The 25973-nt window shown below is 47.9% G+C and overlaps 1 protein-coding gene across 2 annotated transcripts; it reads left to right on the plus strand.

The window, feature by feature from the left end:
• The first annotated feature begins 1762 nt into the window (after positions 1-1762).
• Positions 1763-25598, plus strand: slc6a13 (solute carrier family 6 (neurotransmitter transporter), member 13). 2 transcript variants are annotated; one of them, XM_012959298.3, is made up of 15 exons: positions 1763-2210; positions 8585-8806; positions 15948-16082; positions 16796-16936; positions 17025-17106; positions 17998-18130; positions 18498-18632; positions 21341-21444; positions 21714-21838; positions 22420-22532; positions 22681-22818; positions 23210-23312; positions 23456-23556; positions 23644-23814; positions 25078-25598. In XM_012959298.3, the coding sequence occupies exons 2-15, from the start codon at positions 8590-8592 to the stop codon at positions 25183-25185; spliced, it is 1806 nt and encodes a 601-aa protein (XP_012814752.1). In that variant the 5' UTR covers positions 1763-2210; positions 8585-8589; the 3' UTR covers positions 25186-25598.
• The last annotated feature ends 375 nt before the right edge of the window (positions 25599-25973 follow it).

Here is a 25973-nt window from a genome sequence, read left to right on the forward strand (position 1 = left end):
GCTGGGTTATCATGCAGCTCCACAAAGCTCCAGCAGAACTTCTGTTTGGGAATCAGATCTTCACTAGAGTTCCAACCACTCAACCGTAGCACCATGCCAAGATGAAGCAGTGGTTTTAGAACCAAGAGAAATGAAGTTCATGCCAAACATTCCAGAGAACTTCCACCTTTGGCAAAGAATAGTAGAGTTTGCATTCAAAGTTCCAAGTCTTGGGAAGTACCCGCTAATGTAATTCACAGACCAAGGTTGTATGTGTTTTGTATAGATACAGGGCAGAACCTCCGTTGACATTTTCTACAGATCCCAGAACAAATACCATCTGCCCAGGTCAGTGAAGCTAATGATAGCACAACCGGTGCAACACAAAAGCCGCCTCATTCTAAGGCAGTGATCCCCAACCAGTGGCTCCGGGGCAACATGTTGCTCCCCAACCCCTTGGATGTTGCTCTCAGTGCCCCCAAACCAGGGAGTTATTTTTGAATTCCTGACTTGGGGGCAAGTTTTGGTTGAATAAAAACAAGATTTCCTACCAAATAAAGCCCCCTGTAAGCTGATAGGGTGCATAGAGGCTGCCTAATAGCCAATCACAGCCCTTATTTGGCTCCTCCATGAACTTTTATGGTGCTTGTGTTGCTCTCCAAGTCTTTTTACATTTGACTGAGGCTCATGAGTAAGAAAGGTTGGGGAGCCCTGTTCTAAGGCAATGCCTGCAAATAGTCTGTCAAACAACAGTCAGGAGCGAGACATCCATGAAGTAACTTCATCTGGACAAGTTATACGCCAACCATTTACTTGAACAATGCTAAAGTCCTACATTGAGATTCTGACTATTGATATTGAGTCCCACTTTGAACAATGCATGTTATAAATGTATTAATGCATGTTCTAAATGTTTGTTATTGTTAATTTTTCTTATTTGAGAAAGGGGAAGTTGTGGTGAATTTTACCTCCAACCACTAGAGGGCTTCAGTTGACATTACGTTTTCTTGTAGTTTTTATTGTTGGTCACTTTGTCTGTCAGGAATTAAAAAGCAGCCATAAAAACAACTACAGGCATGGGACCTGTTATCCAGAATGCTCGGGACCTGGGGTTTTCCGGATAAGGGGTACTGTTTTATTATTACAGAGAAAAGGGAATCATTTAACCATGAAATAAACCCAATAGGGCTGTTCTGCCCCAATAAGGGGTAATTATATCTTAGTTGGGATCAAGTACAGGTACTGTTTTATTATTACAGAGAAAAGGGAATCATTTAACCATGAAATAAACCCAATAGGGCTGTTCTGCCCCAATAAGGGGTAATTATATCTTAGTTGGGATCAAGTACAGGTACTGTTTTATTATTACAGAGAAAAGGGAATCATTTAACCATTATATAAACCCAATAGGGCTGTTCTGCCCCCAATAAGGGGTAATTATATCTTAGTTGGGATCAAGTACAGGTACTGTTTTATTATTACAGAGAAAAGGGAATCATTTAACCATGAAATAAACCCAATAGGGCTGTTCTGCCCCAATAAGGGGTAATTATATCTTAGTTGGGATCAAGTACAGGTACTGTTTTATTATTACAGAGAAAAGGGAATCATTTAACCATGAAATAAACCCAATAGGGCTGTTCTGCCCCAATAAGGGGTAATTATATCTTAGTTGGGATCAAGTACAGGTACTGTTTTATTATTACAGAGAAAAAGATTATAAAATTAGAATTATTTGCTTATAATGGAGTCTATGGGAGATGGCCTTTCCGTAATTCGGAACTTTCTGGATAATGGGTTTCCGGATAAGGGATCCCATACCTGTACTCTGTATTACAGAATAAAGCCTAAAGTTCTGATCATTCTGAGTTTACAGAATAACACCACAGTGGCGCAGATATGATACCTATTTTAGCCATTACCCTGCCCGGCCCACTATTTCCCGCTGGACCACACAGTGCTGAGATTTAAGATCAGAACAAGATATAAAGCTATAAATGTAATAAGCGTCTCTGTATTAAATGACCTGTGTTTTAACCCCAGTGGGAATTCTAATCACCCCCAGAATAGCAGTGCTCTGTGTAACACATAAGGAGCTTTAAATCACAGTTTTCTTTTTATATGTACATAGCGTTCCAAATCTCAGTTTCTCATTTATCCATGCAGCCCATTATAAACCCACAGGAGTCACTTCCTTACACTCGGTGCTGTCTTCAAGGAGTTCAGACAAGGTAACTATTAGGGTTGCCACCTCTGCCTGTATTTGTTGCCGGGCAGGGGGCAGGTAGTAATGGGTGGGGAAGAGGCAGGGCCATCATCAATCTGAGTCCTATCTGGTTTTCCTAATTTAGAAAACGGGGCAGGAGGTTTTGCCCTGGACAGTCCTTCCAAAAACCGTGCTATCCGGGTCAAAACTGGACAGATGGCAACCCTAGTGACTATCATAGGTCATAGGAGTACCTATAGCATCAGTGTTAAGTAAAAAAGAGTGCTCGAAAGTTTAGTAATGCAACGCTAATTAAATTCTTTACTCATCAGTATGTATTATAGTAGCTGTGGCGGGATAATAGCCTCTGGGAAGGGACTGGGGCTGTGGGATAGCAGGTATAGTAGGGAGAGATGGTGCCTATAGTAGCAGTGGGGGATAATAGCCTCTGGGAAGGGACTGGGGCTGTGGGATAGCAGGTATAGTAGGGAGAGATGGTGCCTATAGTAGCAGTGGGGGGATAATAGCCTCTGGGAAGGGACTGGGGCTGTGGGATAGCAGGTATAGTAGGGAGAGATGGTGCCTATAGAAGCAGTGGGGGGATAATAGCCTCTGGGAAGGGACTGGGGCTGTGGGATAGCAGGTATAGTAGGGAGAGATGGTGCCTATAGTAGCAGTGGGGGGATAATAGCCTCTGGGAAGGGACTGGGGCTGTGGGATAGCAGGTATAGTAGGGAGAGATGGTGCCTATAGTAGCAGTGGGGGGATAATAGCCTCTGGGAAGGGACTGGGGCTGTGGGATAGCAGGTATAGTAGGGAGAGATGGTGCCTATAGTAGCAGTGGGGGATAATAGCCTCTGGGAAGAGACTGGGGCTGTGGGATAGCAGGTATAGTAGGGAGAGATGGTGCCTATAGTAGCAGTGGGGGATAATAGCCTCTGGGAAGGGACTGGGGCTGTGGGATAGCAGGTATAGTAGGGAGAGATGGTGCCTATAGTAGCAGTGGGGGATAATAGCCTCTGGGAAGAGACTGGGGCTGTGGGATAGCAGGTATAGTAGGGAGAGATGGTGCCTATAGTGGCAGTGGGGGGATAATAGCCTCTGGGAAGGGACTGGGGCTGTGGGATAGCAGGTATAGTAGGGAGAGATGGTGCCTATAGTAGCAGTGGGGGGATAATAGCCTCTGGGAAGGGACTGGGGCTGTGGGATAGCAGGTATAGTAGGGAGAGATGGTGCCTATAGTAGCAGTGGGGGGATAATAGCCTCTGGGAAGGGACTGGGGCTGTGGGATAGCAGGTATAGTAGGGAGAGATGGTGCCTATAGTAGCAGTGGGGGATAATAGCCTCTGGGAAGAGACTGGGGCTGTGGGATAGCAGGTATAGTAGGGAGAGATGGTGCCTATAGTAGCAGTGGGATAATAGCCTCTGGGAAGGGACTGGGGCTGTGGGATAGCAGGTATAGTAGGGAGAGATGGTGCCTATAGTGGCAGTGGGGGGATAATAGCCTCTGGGAAGGGACTGGGGCTGTGGGATAGCAGGTATAGTAGGGAGAGATGGTGCCTATAGTAGCAGTGGGGGGATAATAGCCTCTGGGAAGGGACTGGGACTGTGGGATAGCAGGTATAGTAGGGAGAGATGGTGCCTATAGTAGCAGTGGGGGGATAATAGCCTCTGGAAGGGACTGGGGCTGTGGGATAGCAGGTATAGTAGGGAGAGATGGTGCCTATAGTAGCAGTGGGGGAATAATAGCCTCTGGGAAGGGACTGGGGCTGTGGGATAGCAGGTATAGTAGGGAGAGATGGTGCCTATAGTAGCAGTGGGGGATAATAGCCTCTGGGAAGAGACTGGGGCTGTGGGATAGCAGGTATAGTAGGGAGAGATGGTGCCTATAGTAGCAGTGGGATAATAGCCTCTGGGAAGGGACTGGGGCTGTGGGATAGCAGGTATAGTAGGGAGAGATGGTGCCTATAGTGGCAGTGGGGGGATAATAGCCTCTGGGAAGGGACTGGGGCTGTGGGATAGCAGGTATAGTAGGGAGAGATGGTGCCTATAGTAGCAGTGGGGGGATAATAGCCTCTGGGAAGGGACTGGGGCTGTGGGATAGCAGGTATAGTAGGGAGAGATGGTGCCTATAGTAGCAGTGGGGGAATAATAGCCTCTGGGAAGGGACTGGGGCTGTGGGATAGCAGGTATAGTAGGGAGAGATGGTGCCTATAGTAGCAGTGGGGGGATAATAGCCTCTGGGAAGGGACTGGGGCTGTGGGATAGCAGGTATAGTAGGGAGAGATGGTGCCTATAGTAGCAGTGGGGGGATAATAGCCTCTGGGAAGGGACTGGGGCTGTGGGATAGCAGGTATAGTAGGGAGAGATGGTGCCTATAGTAGCAGTGGGGGATAATAGCCTCTGGGAAGGGACTGGGGCTGTGGGATAGCAGGTATAGTAGGGAGAGATGGTGCCTATAGTAGCAGTGGGGGATAATAGCCTCTGGGAAGGAACTGGGGCTGTGGGATAGCAGGTATAGTAGGGAGAGATGGTGCCTATAGTAGCAGTGGGGGGATAATAGCCTCTGGGAAGGGACTGGGGCTGTGGGATAGCAGGTATAGTAGGGAGAGATGGTGCCTATAGTAGCAGTGGGGGGATAATAGCCTCTGGGAAGGGACTGGGGCTGTGGGATAGCAGGTATAGTAGGGAGAGATGGTGCCTATAGTAGCTTTTGGGAAGGGACTATAGTAGGAAATGATGGTGCCTATAGTAGTTATGGTTATTAGGGCATTCTGTGGAATGAGTTAATAATTCCATTTATGACATGATTAAGTACACATTGCTAAGAGTGAAGCTGATGGACCAGGAGAGTCCTGACAGCAATAGAAACACAAATCTGTATTTATCAGATTATAGGAAAGAGCCCTATAGCCCCAGCTGCCCCCATAGCTTCCCCGCAGCTTCCCCGGCCCCTATCCTCTCTCTGGTGACCATGGAATGTGAGGGAGGGGAGAGTTTAGAATTACTTCCTTCATCCTTTAAATATCCCCAGCCCGGTGCTCCCTACAGCAGTACACGAGGAGTGAGTACTCAGTGTGGCAACTCTCTGCGCCCCCTTGGCTCATCCGTTTGCACTCAGTGCCCCCACCATGTGTCGTTCCTGACTCTCCTGTGCCAGACAGGGGGGCACAGTTGCCTTCCTTTAGCCAGGATTATCCACTGGTTTTGAAAACACCTGGACTCTGTGGACCCCCCCCCCAAAAGGTACTATATTTATTCCAGTTCTAGGGTGAAGGTTTGTTAACCTTTATTTTTGGGTGGGACCCAGAATAAGTCGCCTTTGCAGACCAGAATTCTGCTTAATATCTTGTATTTTCTATTGTAGGAGCAATTAAAGGGCAACTAAAGCCTACTCTAATGAATTTATGTGGGGCAGTTTAGCGCGGGGGTCTGGTATGTTTAAGTTTTAAGCCCGGGCACAGCTTACGGATGATCAGTATGAGTAAACTGCACAAACATGGATATTCCCGGGCCCTCTTGCGCTATGTGCATGACCTGCAAACCCCCCCATGTATATACATTCTCTGCCATATATTATTATCAGCTATGTACTAAGAGTTCATGTCAGTAACTCTGTGTTTTCTCTATTGGAAAAATGCATCAAACCCAATAGTTTCATACTCAAGTTATATCCCAATAGCACTGTACTCTAGCACTGAGTCTGGGAGTTATATCCCAATAGCACTGTACTCTAGCACTGAGTCTGGGAGTTATATCCCAATAGCACTGTACTCTAGCACTGAGTCTGGGAGTTATATCCCAATAGTACTGTACTCTAGCACTGAGTGTAAGTGTTATATCCCAATAGTACTGTACTCTAGCACTGAGTGTGGGAGTTATATCCCAATAGTACTGTACTCTAGCACTGAGTGTTATATGCCAATAGCACTGTACTCTAGCACTGAGTCTGGGTGTTATATCCCAATAATACTGTACTCTAGCACTGAGTCTGGGAGTTATATCCCAATAGCACTGTACTCTAGCACTGAGTCTGGGAGTTATATCCCAATAGCACTGTACTCTAACACTGCGTCTGGATGTTATATCCCAATAATACTGTACTCTAGAACTGAGTCTGAGTGTTATATCCCAATAGCACTGTACTCTAGCACTGAGTCTGGGAGTTATATCCCAATAGCACTGTACTCTAGCACTGAGTCTGGGAGTTATATCCCAATAGTACTGTACTCTAGCACTGAGTGTTATATGCCAATAGCACTGTACTCTAGCACTGAGTCTGGGTGTTATATCCCAATAATACTGTACTCTAGCACTGAGTCTGGGAGTTATATCCCAATAGCACTGTACTCTAGCACTGAGTCTGGGAGTTATATCCCAATAGCACTGTACTCTAGCACTGAGTCTGGGAGTTATATCCCAATAGCACTGTACTCTAGAACTGAGTCTGAGTGTTATATCCCAATAGCACTGTACTCTAGCACTGAGTCTGGGAGTTATATCCCAATAGTACTGTACTCTAGCACTGAGTGTAAGTGTTATATCCCAATAGTACTGTACTCTAGCACTGAGTGTGGGAGTTATATCCCAATAGTACTGTACTCTAGCACTGAGTGTTATATGCCAAAAGCACTGTACTCTAGCACTGAGTCTGGGTGTTATATCCCAATAATACTGTACTCTAGCACTGAGTCTGGGAGTTATATCCCAATAGCACTGTACTCTAGCACTGAGTCTGGGAGTTATATCCCAATAGCACTGTACTCTAACACTGCGTCTGGATGTTATATCCCAATAATACTGTACTCTAGAACTGAGTCTGAGTGTTATATCCCAATAGCACTGTACTCTAGCACTGAGTCTGGGAGTTATATCCCAATAGCACTGTACTCTAGCACTGAGTGTGGGAGTTATATCCCAATAGTACTGTACTCTAGCACTGAGTGTTATATGCCAATAGCACTGTACTCTAGCACTGAGTCTGGGTGTTATATCCCAATAATACTGTACTCTAGCACTGAGTCTGAGAGTTATATCCCAATAGCACTGTACTCTAGCACTGAGTCTGGGAGTTATATCCCAATAGCACTGTACTCTAGCACTGAGTCTGGGAGTTATATCCCAATAGCACTGTACTCTAGCACTGAGTCTGGGAGTTATATCCCAATAGTACTGTACTCTAGCACTGAGTCTGGGAGTTATATCCCAATAGCACTGTACTCTAGCACTGAGTGTTATATGCCAATAGCACTGTACTCTAGCACTGAGTCTGGGTGTTATATCCCAATAATACTGTACTCTAGCACTGAGTCTGAGAGTTATATCCCAATAGCACTGTACTCTAACACTGCGTCTGGATGTTATATCCCAATAATACTGTACTCTAGAACTGAGTCTGAGTGTTATATCCCAATAGCACTGTACTCTAGCACTGAGTCTGGGAGTTATATCCCAATAGCACTGTACTCTAGCACTGAGTGTGGGAGTTATATCCCAATAATACTGTACTCTAGCACTGAGTCTGGGAGTTATATCCCAATAGCACTGTACTCTAGCACTGAGTCTGGGTGTTATATCCCAATAATACTGTACTCTAGCACTGAGTCTGGGAGTTATATCCCAATAGCACTGTACTCTAGCACTGAGTCTGGGAGTTATATCCCAATAGCACTGTACTCTAACACTGCATCTGGATGTTATATCCCAATAATACTGTACTCTAGAACTGAGTCTGAGTGTTATATCCCAATAGCACTGTACTCTAGCACTGAGTCTGGGAGTTATATCCCAATAGCACTGTACTCTAGCACTGAGTCTGGGAGTTATATCCCAATAGTACTGTACTCTAACACTGAGTCTGGATGTTATATCCTAATAGTACTGTAATAAAGCACTGAGTCTGGGAGTTATATCCCAATAGCACTGTACTCTAACACTGAGTCTGGATGTTATATCCTAATAGTACTGTAATCTAGCACTGAGTGTTATATCCCAATACCAATGCACTCTAGCACTGAGTCACTCTGAGTGTTATATCCCAATAGCACTGTACTCTAGAACTGAGTGTTATATCCCAATAGCACTGTACTCTAGCACTGAATGTTATATCCCAATAGCACTGTACTCTACCGTTGAGTCAGGATTCAGGAATTTATATCCCAGTAGCACTGTACTCTAGCACCGAGTCGGGGAGTTATATCACACTACCACTGTATTCTAGTACCGTGTCCAGACTATCAGTAATTATAGGGCCCGTACTACTAAGTTAGCAGGATCGTACCTTGTTAACACCAATAACTAAAATCTGTGTGTGTATTGTGTTAAAAGATTGTCTCCCAGTGATGGAGAACCCTTGCCCCACACTCTTGCACATAACTGCTCAATGACTCTGTGTTCCAGGCATTATGGATAACAAGGTGCCAGGAGCTGTAAGCAATGGGTACTGTGTGCCTCCAACCAAGCCTCTCATGGAGAAGGAACCCAAAATGGAAGATGGCGACATGATGATTGAGAGGGGACAGTGGAACAATAAGGTGGAGTTTGTGCTGTCCGTGGCCGGAGAAATCATTGGACTGGGGAATGTGTGGCGCTTCCCATACTTGTGCTACAAAAACGGAGGCGGTAAGGAGAGTAGAACTTGCATTATAACCAAACACATACAGAATGGTGGGCAAATAGGTGGGCGGATATCTAGTTACTTATAGGTGTATTTTGCCCTCAATACCTGTAAATTCACCCATATTTTTTGGGGGTGGGAGGGGTCACCCTGAATTAACCCCCAATCACCCGCAGTAGCAGGCCAATCATTTGTTGTCGCTTATTTGTACCCTCTCTAATGAATTGTATTGAGTTGTTAACCAAAATTCTCTTAGTGGAGCAGTGAGCATGATTGTTGGGGGGGGGGGGGGCAGGACCAAGGTGGAACAGAGGTGTGGCCAGTGGTGCACAGATGGAGCCGAAATGCATCCATATAACCCATAATTTGACTTTTATTGTTATTGAGAGATTGGTTCTTCTAAAGGTGCCCATACACATTAAGATCTGCTCGCTTGACGAGGTCGCCAAGCGAGCAGATCTTCTCCCGATATCCCCACGTATGGGTGGGTGTTATTGGTCAAATTTAGGCTAATTCGGTCATTTGGCCCTGTGGCCAAACAATCGAATTATAACAACGGTAATGGGCGCAGTCGGTTCGGGGACTGCATCAACGAGCCGATGCGGTCCCCGATCCGACTAAACCTGCCCGAACGATATCTGCCCGATTTCAAGCCAGATGTCGGTCGGGCAGGCCCCTCATTTGTGCCCCTACATGGGCCAATATCAACAGCTACAATCGGCCAATGTATGGCCACCTTAAGAGTCTGTACAGTTGTTTGTGGGTTTTTTTTGTTCATACACACACTAACACTCACAAAGCTCCACTGGCATAACAAGAAGTTACTGGGCCCCTCAGGAACATCATTTTAGGGCCCCCCAGAACATTCAGAGGGCAAGATATGGGGGTGGGTGTGGCAAACACCTAGGACAAAGCTTGTGGGTCCATGGGTGACAGATGCTCTAATCATTGGCCTTGCTCCACCCTGTCTCTGTCTGCACCCTGTCTTAGCCCTTGCTTATCCGCCCAAACACCCCCTTGTATTATAGATAATCCGGCCAAGGTATTTCATACTTCCATGCTTTATCACTGCCTATGCAATGTAAAGGCTTTGGGCACACAGTCGGGCATATTGTAACTGAAAGGGGTTGTAGCTGCCATACTGCTTCCCTTGACAAGGAAATATAACATATTACCCATAGGCTCCAGTGGTCCATTGGTCATGCCGGATGCTGGCTTGGCTTGCCAAACAGCAAGCAGTGAGCAGGCAGTGAGTTTGAAATGGCTGGGGGACTACTGTACAGCAGAGCTCACAATCCAGGCCCCCTTATCCAACAGGCTACCTCCCCCATGCAAATGTGAGTGGTTTGCTTTATGGCAGTTACTCCACTGACTAGTGCCATCATTATAGCCAAGGTACAACCCAGTCTTAGCTGCCCTGGCAAGGGTTACTGGGTTAGGAATGTGGCTGTAGTTTAGGCAGAAAGAAGCTGCCAAGTCCAAAGTCCAACAAGTTCTGGGTGTTAAAATGGTCACATTTCTGTGTGCAGAGAAAAATGAACCCATTGATTGGCCTCCATGAGCCGATTTTACGATTAGCGCTTTCTTTTGGCCCCATATCACAAAATTCCCTTTGTTATTATTACTGCTCTGTATTAAAAGGACCCGGGGTTCTGCCACCTTAATGTTATGCAGGCACAGGTCAGTTGTGTGGGCAGTGCATTTAGACTGGGTCTAGAACTGGGTCTAGAACTGGGTCACACTATGCTTGCTGCGAGACTTGTATTAAACCAGTGAGGTCAAACCTGTTTCCATTTCTGGCATTTAGCTGGCAGTTAGGCTCAGTATCAGACTGGGGTGTCTGGGACCCAATGTTCCCTAGAGGGAACATTGCTGGGGCCCACCAGGGCTGCCATCTCAGGGGCCCCTCCACGCTGAGCCCGACAATGGCGACACACACCCCACACGTATGCACCACCTACCTTCCTCCATGTGTCGACGGGTGGGTGGAGGAAGTGTGAGTAGTTCCTGGCAGGGATTGGGCCTGGGTTGACGGAACCCAAAATGGCAGGGATTTTTTTCCTGTGTCCCACTGGCCCAGACCGACTCTTCTTAGGCTTCCTGACCAATCAGAGTTGGTGTCTTACCACTCTAACATCAGTCACATATGAGTATGTGTATACATGTATATGGCTAAAGGTGGCCATACACTTTAAGATCTGTTCGCTTGGCGAGGTCGCCAAGTGAGCAGATCTTCTCCCAATATCCCCACCTACGGGTGGGCGATATTGGGTGAATTTAAGCTAATTCAGTCATTTGGCCCAGGGACTAAACGATCGAATTAGAACAGTGGTAATAGGTGCAGTCGGTTCGGGGACCGCATCAACGAGCCAATGCGGTCCCCGATCCGACTAGATTTTTTAACCTGCCCGATTGATATCTGCCCGATTTCAGGCCAGATATTGGTCGGGCAGGCCCGTCGGTAGTGCCCCTAGACGGGCCAATAAGCTGCTGTTTTGCTGCTGAATTGGTCTAAGGGACCCATATCGCTTGCTACAATCGGCCCGTGTATGGGGACCTTAATTAGTACATTTTCAATATATTTGTAAATTTAATTGCTTTTTACAGCCTCATCCATCTGTGTTTCTGCACTGCTTGCCCCGACTCCTGAAACAGAAGCCAAATGATTAACAGACCAGGAATTTCAAGTACACTTAGGCCCAAACAGCCCCCCCCCCCAGCCCAATAAATAGTGACTGTCTGTGGCACCTTACAGCCCCCCTGGCATTCAGGCCCGGATTTGTGGAAAGGCCACAAAGGCCCGGGCCTAGGGCGGCACAAGTTTAGGGGCGGCATGCCGCCCCGCCGCAACAGAATTTTTAAATTTGTCTCCCATACGGAGCAGTCGGGACCTCTCCCCACTGCTCCGTATGGGAGTTTAAATGTGCGAATGCGCATGCGCACTCAGGGGGAGAGGGCGCCGCGCGATTGCGCATGCGCACTTGCGGGGGCGGCCTCGGGGCGCCTCCAACTGAAATCCGGCCCTGCTGGCATTCCCAGTACCCAGAGGCACAAACAGCCCCCCCAGCCCAATAAATAGTGACTGTCTGTGGCACCTTACAGCCCCCCTGGCATTCCCAGTACCCAGAGGCACAAACAGCCCCCCCAGCCCAATAAATAGTGACTGTCTGTGGCACCTTACAGTCCCCCTGGCATTCCCAGTACCCAGAGGCACAAACAGCCCCCCCAGCCCAATAAATAGTGACTGTCTGTGGCACCTTACAGTCCCCCTGGCATTCCCAGTACCCAGAGGAACAAACAGCCCCCCCAGCCCAATAAATAGTGACTGTCTGTGGCACCTTACAGCCCCCCTGGCATTCCCAGTACCCAGAGGCACCAAACAGCCCCCCCCAGCCCAATAAATAGTGACTGTCTGTGGCACCTTACAGCCCCCCTGGCATTCCCAGTACCCAGAGGCACAAACAGCCCCCCAGCCCAATAAATAGTGACTGTCTGTGGCACCTTACAGCCCCCCCTGGCATTCCCAGTACCCAGAGGCACAAACAGCCCCCCCAGCCCAATAAATAGTGACTGTCTGTGGCACCTTACAGCCCCCCTGGCATTCCCAGTACCCAGAGGCACAAACAGCCCCCCCCCCAGCCCAATAAATACTGACTGTCTGTGGCACCTTACAGCCCCCCTGGCATTCCCAGTACCCAGAGGCACAAACAGCCCCCCCAGCCCAATAAATAGTGACTGTCTGTGGCACCTTACAGCCCCCCTGGCATTCCCAGTACCCAGAGGCACAAACAGCCCCCCCAGCCCAATAAATAGTGACTGTCTGTGGCACCTTACAGCCCCCCTGGCATTCCCAGTACCCAGAGGCACAAACAGACCCCCCAGCCCAATAAATAGTGACTGTCTGTGGCACCTTACAGCCCCCCTGGCATTCCCAGTACCCAGAGGCACAAACAGCCCCCCCCAGCCCAATAAATAGTGACTGTCTGTGGCACCTTACAGCCCCCCTGGCATTCCCAGTACCCAGAGGCACAAACAGCCCCCCCAGCCCAATAAATAGTGACTGTCTGTGGCACCTTACAGCCCCCCTGGCATTCCCAGTACCCAGAGGCACAAACAGCCCCCCCAGCCCAATAAATAGTGACTGTCTGTGGCACCTTACAGCCCCCTGGCATTCCCAGTACCCAGAGGCACAAACAGCCCCCCCAGCCCAATAAATAGTGACTGTCTGTGGCACCTTACAGCCCCCCTGGCATTCCCAGTACCCAGAGGCACAAACAGCCCCCCCCCAGCCCAATAAATACTGACTGTCTGTGGCACCTTACAGCCCCCCTGGCATTCCCAGTACCCAGAGGCACAAACAGCCCCCCCAGCCCAATAAATAGTGACTGTCTGTGGCACCTTACAGCCCCCCTGGCATTCCCAGTACCCAGAGGCACAAACAGACCCCCCAGCCCAATAAATAGTGACTGTCTGTGGCACCTTACAGCCCCCCTGGCATTCCCAGTACCCAGAGGCACAACAGCCCCCCCCAGCCCAATAAATAGTGACTGTCTGTGGCACCTTACAGCCCCCCTGGCATTCCAGTACCCAGAGGCACAAACAGCCCCCCCAGCCCAATAAATAGTGACTGTCTGTGGCACCTTACAGCCCCCCTGGCATTCCCAGTACCCAGAGGCACAAACAGCCCCCCCAGCCCAATAAATAGTGACTGTCTGTGGCACCTTACAGCCCCCTGGCATTCCCAGTACCCAGAGGCACAAACAGCCCCCCCAGCCCAATAAATAGTGACTGTCTGTGGCACCTTACAGCCCCCCTGGCATTCCCAGTACCCAGAGGCACAAACAGCCCCCCCCCCAGCCCAATAAATACTGACTGTCTGTGGCACCTTACAGCCCCCCTGGCATTCCCAGTACCCAGAGGCACAAACAGCCCCCCAGCCCAATAAATAGTGACTGTCTGTGGCACCTTACAGCCCCCCTGGCATTCCCAGTACCCAGAGGCACAAACAGCCCCCCCAGCCCAATAAATAGTGACTGTCTGTGGCACCTTACAGCCCTCCTGGCATTCCCAGTACCCAGAGGCACAAACAGCCCCCCCCCAGCCCAATAAATAGTGACTGCCTGTGGCACCTTACAGCCCCCCTGGCATTCCCAGTACCCAGAGGCACAAACAGCCCCCCCCCCAGCCCAATAAATAGTGACTGTCTGTGGCACCTTACAGCCCCCCTGGCATTCCCAGTACCCAGAGGCACAAACAGCCCCCCCAGCCCAATAAATAGTGACTGTCTGTGGCACCTTACAGCCCCCCTGGCATTCCCAGTACCCAGAGGCACAAACAGCCCCCCCCCAGCCCAATAAATAGTGACTGTCTGTGGCACCTTACAGCCCCCCTGGCATTCCCAGTACCCAGAGGCACAAACAGCCCCCCCAGCCCAATAAATAGTGACTGTCTGTGGCACCTTAAAGCCCCCCTGGCATTCCCAGTACCCAGAGGCACAAACAGCCCCCCCAGCCCAATAAATAGTGACAGGTTCTTGACAGGCCACAGTACCAGTAGAGCCCATATACATTAATCCCTCCTAATGCTTCCGCCTCGTGGGCCACTCAAAGCTGCTTTGGGACCCTTGTGACACACACGGCTTGAACTTTGTACATTCACTTTATTGAGTCGTGCGTCCCGCCTTCTACCTGCCCCAAGCAATCAATGGCCACTTTGTGTTTTGGTCGGGAGAATGTGTATTGGTCACTCCGCTGCATCTCTGCCAGTTCCACTCGAATACAAACCCATTGGGAGTCCTCCCCCCTCAGTGATTGGTTTGGTTGGGGGAGGTGGGGCTGAGGTGTGTGAATGAGAGGTAGTGGTGGGGTGGGTGGGGGGGCCACGCTAACTCAATTCTGTAACTTTACTAACTCCTCGGTTCAATGTCTAAACACGAGTTCTGGAACTAAAAAGAATCCCTCACAGAGCTAATGAGTAATGGGTTTGAATGAATGGCGCTGCCTTGTGGGACTGTTTCTGACTGGAATGAATTTGCTGCATAACACTGTATACTAAATTACGGGAGGCTTTGGCCATATTGTAGGCAATAGGAAAACACACCCTCAGTGCTTTACACTTGTATATGGGATGGTGCCCAGAGACGTAACTAGATGTAACTGTTACTTAAGGAGACAAGTTTGGGTCTGGTCCACAGCTGCTCCAAACCAGCAGAGTCGCCATTTTTGGTGAGGGCAGCTCTGAACTGGCATGTATGGAGCAGGCTAACCCTCAGACAGGGTTGGACTGGGGGATGCAGGGCCCACCGGGGCTTCTGCCTCTGCCATCAGGCCTGATGACCTCCTCTGATGAAGCATCACATGGTGCGAAACGCGTTAGGAGTGTGGGTACCATGAGGCACTGGGATGCACCTATCCATTGTTTGGTATAATATACTTTATATGTTAGTTTTTTGTTTTCTGTTAATTTGAGCCAATAAATGTTGTTGTTTTTATTCCACTGAAATTTCTGTTGTTTATTCATATCAGTGGGATATAACTTGCAGATTCCCCTTTCTTAAACCTAATTTACTATTTAATTGTCAATAATAGAATTAGCCTTCCCCCCCACCCAAGTACCCTATACTAAATTTGCTGACATCGGGGTAGGTAGGGAGTCAGCGACAACTACATTGCAGGTGAGGATCATTTCCTGGTTGGCGGGAACCGTGTTTTTTCCCATTTTGCCGCCGACCCAGAACCCTGCAATAACCTTCAGCTCTAGGCCGGGGGATAATTCTAGGGTTCCCAAGAGTCCACTGGCCACATCTAACTTGTCTTTGCTTCATAAATGAACCCTCTCATGTTCTCCATGTCCTCCCTGAAGGCTAAGTAACGAAAATGGCTTCTTTGGTGACAATGTAATGGGTGCAGGAATCAGTTGCCGGCGGTACATTGATGCTGATCTAACACCTTGGTGCAGGCTGTTGTCTTGTTTAGAAACATGGCAGTCAGTTTTCTGTTCCTAACAACCTAACATTTAGGCCAGAGGTCTCCATCTAGCAATACACAACATACATACGTTTTGGGTTTGGCCAAACACTATGTCCTCCGGAATTTTCTGGACTCCGATCAATGTTCCTTTTATTCATTTACCCCCATCTCCATACAGGTGCCTTCTTCATTCCATACCTTATATTTCTGTTTACCTGTGGGATCCCAGTCTTCTTTTTGGAGACGGCTCTGGGTCAATACACCAGCCAAGGGGGCGTCACAGCCTGGAGGAAAATCTGCCCACTGTTTGAAGGTTAGTTTCTTGGAATTTTCTTCTCTCACATTCTTACCTTATTTACAGTCTCTTGGACCCACAGACAGCAAATGTGTGGCACCCTGGGTGCCGGAAACATCAGAACTGGGTGGAATACACAAAGAGGGCTTATTCTCCCTACTGAATAATGTATTTATAGGCCCATTCCCTTTTGCTTGAGGCCTCTATACGTCCCTGACAGTTTGCTGTTGGGTTGTGCAGATTCTCAGATTGCCCAGACCCAGATTTGGGGAAGGGCCACAAAATTGCCTGGAAACTCCCAATACTACATAGACTAATGTAACATGGAGTAGTATCTATGGCTAAGGCCCTCTGTACCTTACAATCGTTAGCAATTAAATAAGGCAGAATTTAGGTTTAGAAAAATAATAGCATGAAACAAAGCCTTGCAATTCCAAGAGGAGAAGTTCAAGCCAAGCAGAAGATGAAGGTGAAGCTCATGGTCTTCTTCACTCATCTTGATAACTAATGTCTAATGAAACCTACCAGTCCAACTTTCTAATGAACCCAAGTGCCAGGGCTGGTTCAGAATCTTATTGGTAACCTGATTGGATGACATCTCTGCCCTATCTAATAACCAGAACTCCAGGCAACACTCTCCATTTATCTATTAGGCTTTCTCTGCCTTTGCTTATGGGCCTCATTGAAGGGCATAAATCTCTTTAACTGAACACTCTATTTCTCTGTTTCAGGGATTGGCTACTCTTCCCAGGTCATTGTTATGCTACTGAATTGCTATTACATTGTAGTCCTGGCTTGGGCCCTGTTCTATCTCTTTAACTCCTTTACATCAGAGCTGCCTTGGGCATCTTGTGGCCATTCATGGAACACAGGTAACCACTGTAACCCTCTGTTTATTCTATCATCCAACCACCTCCCTTGGACTATACACCTACTGACCCCCCTTTTATATGCACACAGAGAACTGCCTGGATTTTTACAAGGGAAATTCTACTCACAATGTGACACTCAACGGTACCTCCAGCGTCATTGAGTTCTGGGAGTAAGTCTCGTTGCTCTTGTTGACCCGTAGCGCCTTTTTCCGTGTCTCCTAGTTCCCATAAAGCTCCTGTATCTCAACACAATGGCTGTCCAGTAGAAAAAGTTCCTGCTCCCAACTAGTATTTTCATTGGTTTGTGGTGTCATATTACTAGTATATATTATAGAATGACTGACCATGAATGGACACAGAGCTAGGCCATGGAGCTTTGTCATGGAAGGCAAGCCACCCCCCCATAGTTCCTCCATGGTCAGTGTCGGACTGGGATGCCAAGGGCCCCCCAGAAAACCTTAGGCCCACTCTCCCCTTCTCTGGTCACTCACTTTCTCTTAATTACTTCTTTTTACATAGTATTATCTATCCTTTCCTCCATTACTTCTGTTCTTCTCATATAGAATTCAGTGATGGCCATGGTGTAAGGCATACAAGGCAAATGGTTGGCAAACTGACCCCTGGGCCCGCCGGGAATTTTCCTGGTATCCTGGTGGGCCAGTCCGACACTGTCCATGGTTCCACCACACTGTTACCAGTTGCCCACAGATCGGCTGCCACGGGAGCTGGTCTAGTGATTTCAAGTAATAGACTGCCCTGCAATAAACATATGTTCTGGCACCTTTGCTGCCTAAACCTAGTTCCAGCCCTGAGAGGGCAGGGCTCAGTCCACAAGCAGGAGTCTAATTAGCAAGTAGAGTGATATATTAATATATTACAAACACCCTGTTTGCATTTAACAACTACAGTTAACTATTTGATACCTGCATTGCCTGTGCCAAGGTTCCCAAGTCTTCATCCTTCTTCTGCTAGTTCTTTGTACCCCACACCTCCCCCTCCCCAATAACAACAATCGTTCTGCTGCCTTGTTATCAAGCCTCACTTCTCTCCCCTCTTCCCAGGAGACGAGTGCTAAGGATATCAGATGGCATTGATAACATTGGGGGTCTCCACTGGGAGCTGGCTCTGTGTTTGTTGCTGGCCTGGATCATCTGTTACTTCTGTATCTGGAAAGGGGTCAAATCCACAGGAAAGGTCAGTGACCTTGTGACACCTTCGGCTAACATAAGTACCTGAGGGCCACACCAAGTAGGAATAAATTAGGCATTTGGTAGGTTGTTATGGGTTATTACCAATACATTGGCCTGTAGGGCATGGGTATTACCTTGGGCTTCTGACCAACTAGAGAAGGTGGGGCGGGGTCAAGAGATTGGTGGTATTAGGACTAGGTGAGTGGGGTGGATATCATTCATGTCTTAGGGATCTGTTACTCTGAATGTGTTGAGCAGCCTTATGACAAGGGCCAAAACCTTGGGAAAAAACATAATTAGGGCCACAGTGATCCCTTCTGCTTCCAGCATCTCCTGCCCTCTATCTAATTCAATGTGTGTATCTTCTGCAGGTTGTATATTTCACCGCCACGTTCCCCTACCTAATGCTGATCGTCCTGCTTATCCGGGGGGTGTCTCTACCTGGGGCCCTGACTGGAATTCAGTTTTACCTGTACCCTGATCTCAGCAGGTTGCAGGACCCTCAGGTAAGGCAGAAAAGGTGAAGTTTCCATCCCACAGCCTGGACTGTATGATGTAGGGGGCTGGTGTATAAAGTAGAGATGGCAGATGGAGCAACTGGAGGGGTCCCTGGATGTATAAAGCCAATGGCTAATCCTGCTGCCCAATTGTTGTCCAGCTCAACGCATGGCTGACAAAACGACCCAAGTTCCAACAGTTCAATAGCCTGGACTCTTGAGTTCAGCAACTCAGGACCAATACCAAGCCTATAAATTTCATCTCAAACAACAAAACCCTTGGAATTCATTTATTTCAATGGCCATCTCCAGGACTAGAGGGCAGGGCCAGACTGGCTGGCAAATGCCAGAAGAACTGCTGTAAGATGCCATAGACAGTCACTCTATCGGACTGGTGGGGGGCTGTTTAGGCCTTTGTGTACTTGAAATGCCAGGGCCTAGGAAATGTCTCACCTTCTTGACCTGTGTGCCATAAACCTAAAGAGACTTATTAGCCAAAGTCATGCCGAAACACATTGGGTGGCATCAGCAAGCAAAAATGCCCCATGTGCCATACAGCCGTGATATATAATATGGATTATTGCCCAGTGTTAGTATCTTAATGAGGCTGCTGGGGCAATAATTTTTCCTCTGCAGAAGGCTGGGGGCCTATGCTGTCCAATTGGATAAGCCCCGTGGGGCAGCCAGCAGGCTCCTAAACATGCCCCTATGAACCATACCAGTTGGTGGCACCGCTCTCTGAGGCTGCGCAAGGTTTTATATTTCATATGGGGTCTCCAAGGTTGCCAAGGGGGGCTCACTAGCTCTGGGTTGGACCATCAAAGTGACTGGTATAAGTAGAGATTCCCTGCATGTCCCTATAAAGCCCAGACACCATTTAAAGTTTAAAGCCCCCTTTGCCTTCAACCAATGCTAAAGGTCCCCATACGCGTAAAGATTCGCTCGCTTGGCGAGATCGCCAAGTGAGCGGATCTTCACCCGATATACCCACCTATGGGTGGGTGATATCGGGGAACGTATAGGCTAATTAGATCGTTTGACCCTGGGGCCAAACGATCAAATTATATTGGCGGCAATGGGGCAGTCGGTTCGGGGACCGCATCAACGAGCCGATGCGGTCCCCGAACCGACTGAATCTTTTAACCTGCCCAATCGATATCTGGGCAATTTCAGGCCAGATTTCGGTCGGGCAGGCACCTTGTTTCTGCCCCTACACGGGCCGATAAGCTGTCGAATTGGTCCAAGGGACCCATATCGGCAGCTACAATCGTCCCGTGTATGAGGACCTTAAGAACTGACTTCTGGGCTTTTAAGTCTGACCATGGGATTTGCTGAAAGGCTCCCTGTCTGTTCGGATGCTTCCTGTCTTTAAAAGGAAATGCTACATGGCTGTTTAATTGAATAATGGTGCAGACTGCACTGGTGCCTAATAAGCCATGTAGCATGTTCCTGATCCACTTCCCAGCAACCCCAGCTCGAGGCAAGTAGAGAGCACAGTTATATCGTTGACCACAACCCCATTTAGCCAGTGACCCTACTCTGTTTCCTTTATCCCACTCCCCCAATGCTGAGATTGATTTTTAACCCTTGTAGAGGGCATGAGAAATGCTCTTTCACCCCAACCTTTAAAACAGGCCGGGGCAGACTTGTGTGGCTGTGTTTGTGCCCCCGGAGCTGTGTGTGACCCGGCTTGTTTGTATGGGGGCTGGAATCCTGCATTACACGGGAATGTATGGAATCTCCTTAGGATATTCCCAGAGGAGCAGCCCCATATGTTAGCACTTACACTATGTACTTACTGCCCACACTGTGTACTCGCTTTACTACCCATGTGTTACACATTAACTTGCAATTTACTGCGCTCATTCATGGCCAATTTTGATGTTGGCATTTAAATTGAAGGACTTTCTATCTTTGTTTATTGAATACATTTATGTTTCCAGTACTCTTTCGTGGTCCATTGTGCCCATCCTTAAGGTGGCCATACACGGACCGATTGTAGCTGCCGATATCTGTCCCTTAGACCAACTCGGCAGCTTATCGGCCCGTGTAGGGGCACTAACGATGGCCATACCCGACCAATATCTGCCCTGAAATTGGCCAGATATCGATCGAGCAGGTTAAAATACTTAGTCGGATCGGGGGCCACATCGGCTCGTTGATGCTCCCCGAACCGACTGCGCCCAATGCCGTTGTTATAATTAGATCATTTGGCCCCAGGGCCAAACGACCGAATTAGCCTGTATTTGCCCGATATCACCCACCCATATGTGGGGATATCGGGAGAAGATCCGCTTGCTTGCCGACCTCGCCAAGCGAGCGGATTAAGGTGGCGAGGTCGACAAGCGACCCTCGTTCCTGCCCCTACACGGCCCGATAAGCTGCCGAATTGGCCCGTGTATGGCCACCTTTAGATTCAAATTAAGCCTTGGCATTTCAAGTACCCTATGGAGCTCACTCCAGCCATTGGCCAGAGTATCCACATTGCCATTCTGGGCACACTTGTAGGGCAGTGCAGCCATTTGGCACTTGCATTACATAAAAATCATGGTGCAACCTCAATTCATACCCTCTATTCCGCCAATGGACACTATGCCAACAGGGCATGGCCATGGGTGCTCCTATAAGTGAGTGTGTAGTAAGAAGGACAGAGTTAGGCTCCTTCTCATATTGATCTCTTCATGCTTGCCGTGTTTTCATCAGACTGTCCTCAGCAGGTTTGGATGGATGCTGGCACCCAGATCTTCTTCTCCTACGCCATCTGCCTGGGGTGCCTGACAGCCCTGGGGAGTTACAATAAATACAACAACAACTGTTACAGGTACTTTACTGCTCATACTTTCCTCTTTACATTTGGGCTTCTTTAGTGGTTTTGGGGAGAGGTCTAAACAAATGGACATTGGTGAAGTCACTGCGAGAGGGCATGGAGGTTGGTGAAGGAAGGGGGCGCTGAGACGGAATACAGATAGATCAGGGGCAATGCTAGGGGTTTTGTTAGGAGGCCCAATTAAACATCGAACATCATTGGGCAGAATATGGGCAGAATGCTTATTGCAAGATATGAATTGTAAATGTGTTTTCTGTTTCTAGGGACTGTGTTGCCCTCTGCTTCCTTAACAGCGGCACTAGCTTTGTGGCTGGCTTTGCCATCTTTTCAATCCTTGGCTTCATGGCAGAAGAGCAAGGGGTGCACATCTCAGACGTGGCAGAGTCTGGTAGGTGCCTACACAGTATTGGTGCTGCCAACATAACTTAGGGGCTCAGCTTTAGTCTGCAATAAATGGGCCACTGGGAGTAAGTGAGGACAGGGACAGCTTGTGGTCCCATCAGGTCATGGACAGCCCTACTCTCACTGAATTAAATCAAGGACCCACATTAGACCCATCAGATGAGGGACACCTATGGTTCCATAAGGCCAGGGGCAACTTGGGGCCTATTAAGTCAGGGAAAACTCCAGCACTATAAGGTCAACAACAAACCCAACTTCACTAATTCCAGTTTGTGTCTCATCATGTCAGAAATGGCTTAAGCTTCCAAGATTATAGACAACTCCAGCCACATCAGGTCAGGAATAACTATAGTTCCACTGGGCTAGTGACATTATGTGAGGGACAAATCCAACCCCATCAGGTCAGTAAGAGTAAGAGAGGAACAACTACACTCACATTAGAGAGCACCAGTACTATTTGGTCAGATGAAGCTCCATCTCAATCCGAGAAGACTTCCTACAGGTTAGGGAAAACTTCTATTATGCTGGGCCAATGGAGAACACTTAGTAATCTTGGTCTTCATCCAGGTCCAGGTTTGGCTTTCATTGCCTACCCCCGGGCCGTGTCCATGATGCCCTTCTCTCCTCTCTGGGCCTGCTTCTTTTTCTTCATGGTGATTCTACTGGGACTTGATAGCCAGGTAAGTGAGACATATTCCTGCAACAGAAGTATCTTCCATGCCTACATGTAGCTGCACATAATCAACTGGATATCCATTTGCTAGGATATATAGCTCCTATGGATTCCCAGCCGTGTAATATTTCTATCTTTTCTTTTCCCGTGGGCAGTTTGTGTGCGTCGAGAGCTTGGTTACTGCTGTGGTCGACATGTATCCCACCATATTCCGCAAAAAGAACCGGCGGGAGCTTCTCATCCTGGGTGTTTCTATGATTTCCTTTCTCGTTGGCCTCATCATGCTCACTGAGGTGAGAGGGATGGGGATGAGGGAAATGGTAGCAGTGCGACGAATGAACTTGGAGCCGGCCATATTTGTGTTTAGTCCTATGAGTTGCTGCTATATTGCTGACCAGATCCAGGGCCACTTGTTGGTTGACCAAAATGGCTGAAATATCTGCTATGGAACAAGTGTTTCTGCATGGTGCCATCTACCACCAGTGCTTTACAAGCTTAAGGTCCCCATACACGGGCCAATTCTAGCTGCCGATATGGATCCCTTAGACCGACTCAGCAGCTTATCGGCCCGTGTAGGGGCACTAACGAGGGGCCTACCTGACTGATCTTCAATCTTCTCACCCAGCTATTTCTTCTATTCACGCATTAAACCAGTTTTCCTCTCTTCTTCTTCCTTTTCCGTAGGGCGGAATGTACGTATTTCAGTTGTTCGATTACTACGCTGCCAGTGGGATGTGCCTGCTCTTTGTGGCCATCTTTGAAACTCTGTGTGTAGGCTGGGTATATGGTAAGTGGTCCCTTATGCAGCCTAGTGATTATTATTGTACTTATAATCCCCCAACCGAGTGAGCCCGTTGCATTGTGGGTGCAAATGAGATCTTCTGGCAATGTGTCATGTTATGTTTACCTTTGTTTAATGGCATCTTCCAGGGGCTGATAATTTCTACGACAAAGTGGAGCACATGATTGGTTACAGGCCGACAGGTATCATAAAGTACTGCTGGCTCTTTGTTACCCCGGCAGTGTGCATGGTAAGGCCAAGGCATTCAGCTTGGTGGGGTGGTGGGACTTCCCTGAGATGGGGATATGGCTCAGGGTTCCATGTTTTCCCCTTGCAGGCAACCTTCCTATTCTCATTGGTGAAGTACACTCCGCTAACGTATAATAAGCACTATGTATACCCATGGTGGGGTGATGCTATAGGCTGGCTTCTAGCGCTCTCCTCTATGGTCTGCATTCCGCTTTGGGTCGGCTACAAGTTGTCTACAATCAAAGGCTCTCTAATGGAGGTAATGAGCCCCAATCCCATCATCCCCCCCTGCAATGACCCTTACGTCTTCCAGTCCAGTCCATACATTTACAGAACCACCAATAGGGCAGTTCTGCCCCCAATAAGGGGTAATTATATCTTAGTTGGGATCAAGTACAGGTACTGTTTTATTATTACAGAGAAAAGGGAATCATTTAACCATTAAATAAACCCAATAGGGCTGTTCTGCCCCAATAAGGGGTAATTATATCTTAGTTGGGATCAAGTACAGGTACTGTTTTATTATTACAGAGAAAAGGGAATCATTTAACCATGAAATAAACCCAATAGGGCTGTTCTGCCCCAATAAGGGGTAATTATATCTTAGTTGGGATCAAGTACAGGTACTGTTTTATTATTACAGAGAAAAGGGAATCATTTAACCATGAAATAAACCCAATAGGGCTGTTCTGCCCCAATAAGGGGTAATTATATCTTAGTTGGGATCAAGTACAGGTACTGTTTTATTATTACAGAGAAAAGGGAATCATTTAACCATTAAATAAACCCAATAGGGCTGTTCTGCCCCCAATAAGGGGTAATTATATCTTAGTTGGGATCAAGTACAGGTACTGTTTTATTATTACAGAGAAAAGGGAATCATTTAACCATTAAATAAACCCAATAGGGCTGTTCTGCCCCAATAAGGGGTAATTATATCTTAGTTGGGATCAAGTACAGGTACTGTTTTATTATTACAGACAAAAAGGAAATGAGTTTTAAAATTCTGAATTATTTGATTAAAACTGAGTCTATGGGAGACGGGCTTTCTGTAATTCGGAGCTTTCTGGATAACAGGTTTCCGGATAAGGGATCCCATACCTGTACAACATTGGCAAATCAGCCATTCAGTTGTAGTTCCAAGAATACCTAGGGCAGCAAATATGTATTCATCCCAAATCTCACCCTGCTTGACCTTCAAGATAAGTTGTGAGGTGTATGTTGAAGAGGAAATGTCCATTCCCCCCCCCCCCCCCCACATTTCACCTTAACTGGCCTTCAGGCTCAGCCCAATCCCTGCCAGTACTCCATGCCCACCACTAGGGGGGGCACCCACCAAGGATACAAGGTGCCCCACAAACCCCAAACAATTGCAACTGGCTTTGGTCACTAGAGGGCAATCCTGCTTACTCAAATGGATCACTTCAGTGTCCAGCCCCTACATTTCTGACCTGCCCCCCCCCCCATTAACCACCAACATGGCCACCTATATTAACTTGCAGCTGTCTCTCTTATCTAACAGAGATTCCGCCAGCTTACCTTCCCAGACCCTGATCTCCCACAGAAGACCCAGTGTGAGCCCCTCTCTCAAACGGCACAAGGGACCCTACTAGAGGAATCGCTATGCTAGGAGACATCGTGTTCCTGGTATTGGCTCATCTACCCCGTGTCCCTGGGGCCACATACATGTACATATGACTTATAGATGTATATTAATTAATGTACATACACACATATATATAAATATATCCACAATAATGCTACAGTGAAGTGCGGCATGGCATTCCCTCTGGATCCTGATTGATTCTATTGGACCTCTCAGCAGAAGACCCCCATGGAAATGACCCATTGACAGGGCATTATACTGAGTGGCTTCAAAGCCATTGAGCAGAGACTGTCCCTTTTAAAGGTTTCGATCATGGGAAAATGGAGGATTCTGGGACATTTACACTGAAATCCGAGAATCTTTCCCGAACCTTTAGAAACCGATACATAGGAAACAGAAGTTGTGATTTGATCATTATTAAATATATAGATGTAGTATGTTCTGTTTGTGATATTTTGGCCCTTATTTGGCCCTTATTATTATTACCACAGCTCTACCCTCACTGCCGTATGCAACTGTTATGGGTGCCATCTCTTCCAGTGTCAGATTGGGGTACCTGGGGCCCACTGGAAAATCCACAGCCGTACCCCCCCCCCGCACCACTGCTGCCTATCACCGCCCGTCTCATTGCTTCCATTGCATAATTGTGTTGCTAGTAGGGGGCTTGGATCAAGGAGTGGGTGGGGTTTGGGTGGATATTGGGTGGGGTTAAGATAGATAGTGGGTGGGATTTGGATGGGAAGTGGGTGGGGTTTAGGTGGGTAGTGGATGGGGTTTCAGTATATTAGGGAATGGCTAGGTGGACTGTGGGC

The sequence above is a fragment of the Xenopus tropicalis genome, chromosome 3, assembly GCF_000004195.4.
Source record: "Xenopus tropicalis strain Nigerian chromosome 3, UCB_Xtro_10.0, whole genome shotgun sequence".
In the NCBI taxonomy this organism is placed as follows: domain Eukaryota; kingdom Metazoa; phylum Chordata; class Amphibia; order Anura; family Pipidae; genus Xenopus; species Xenopus tropicalis.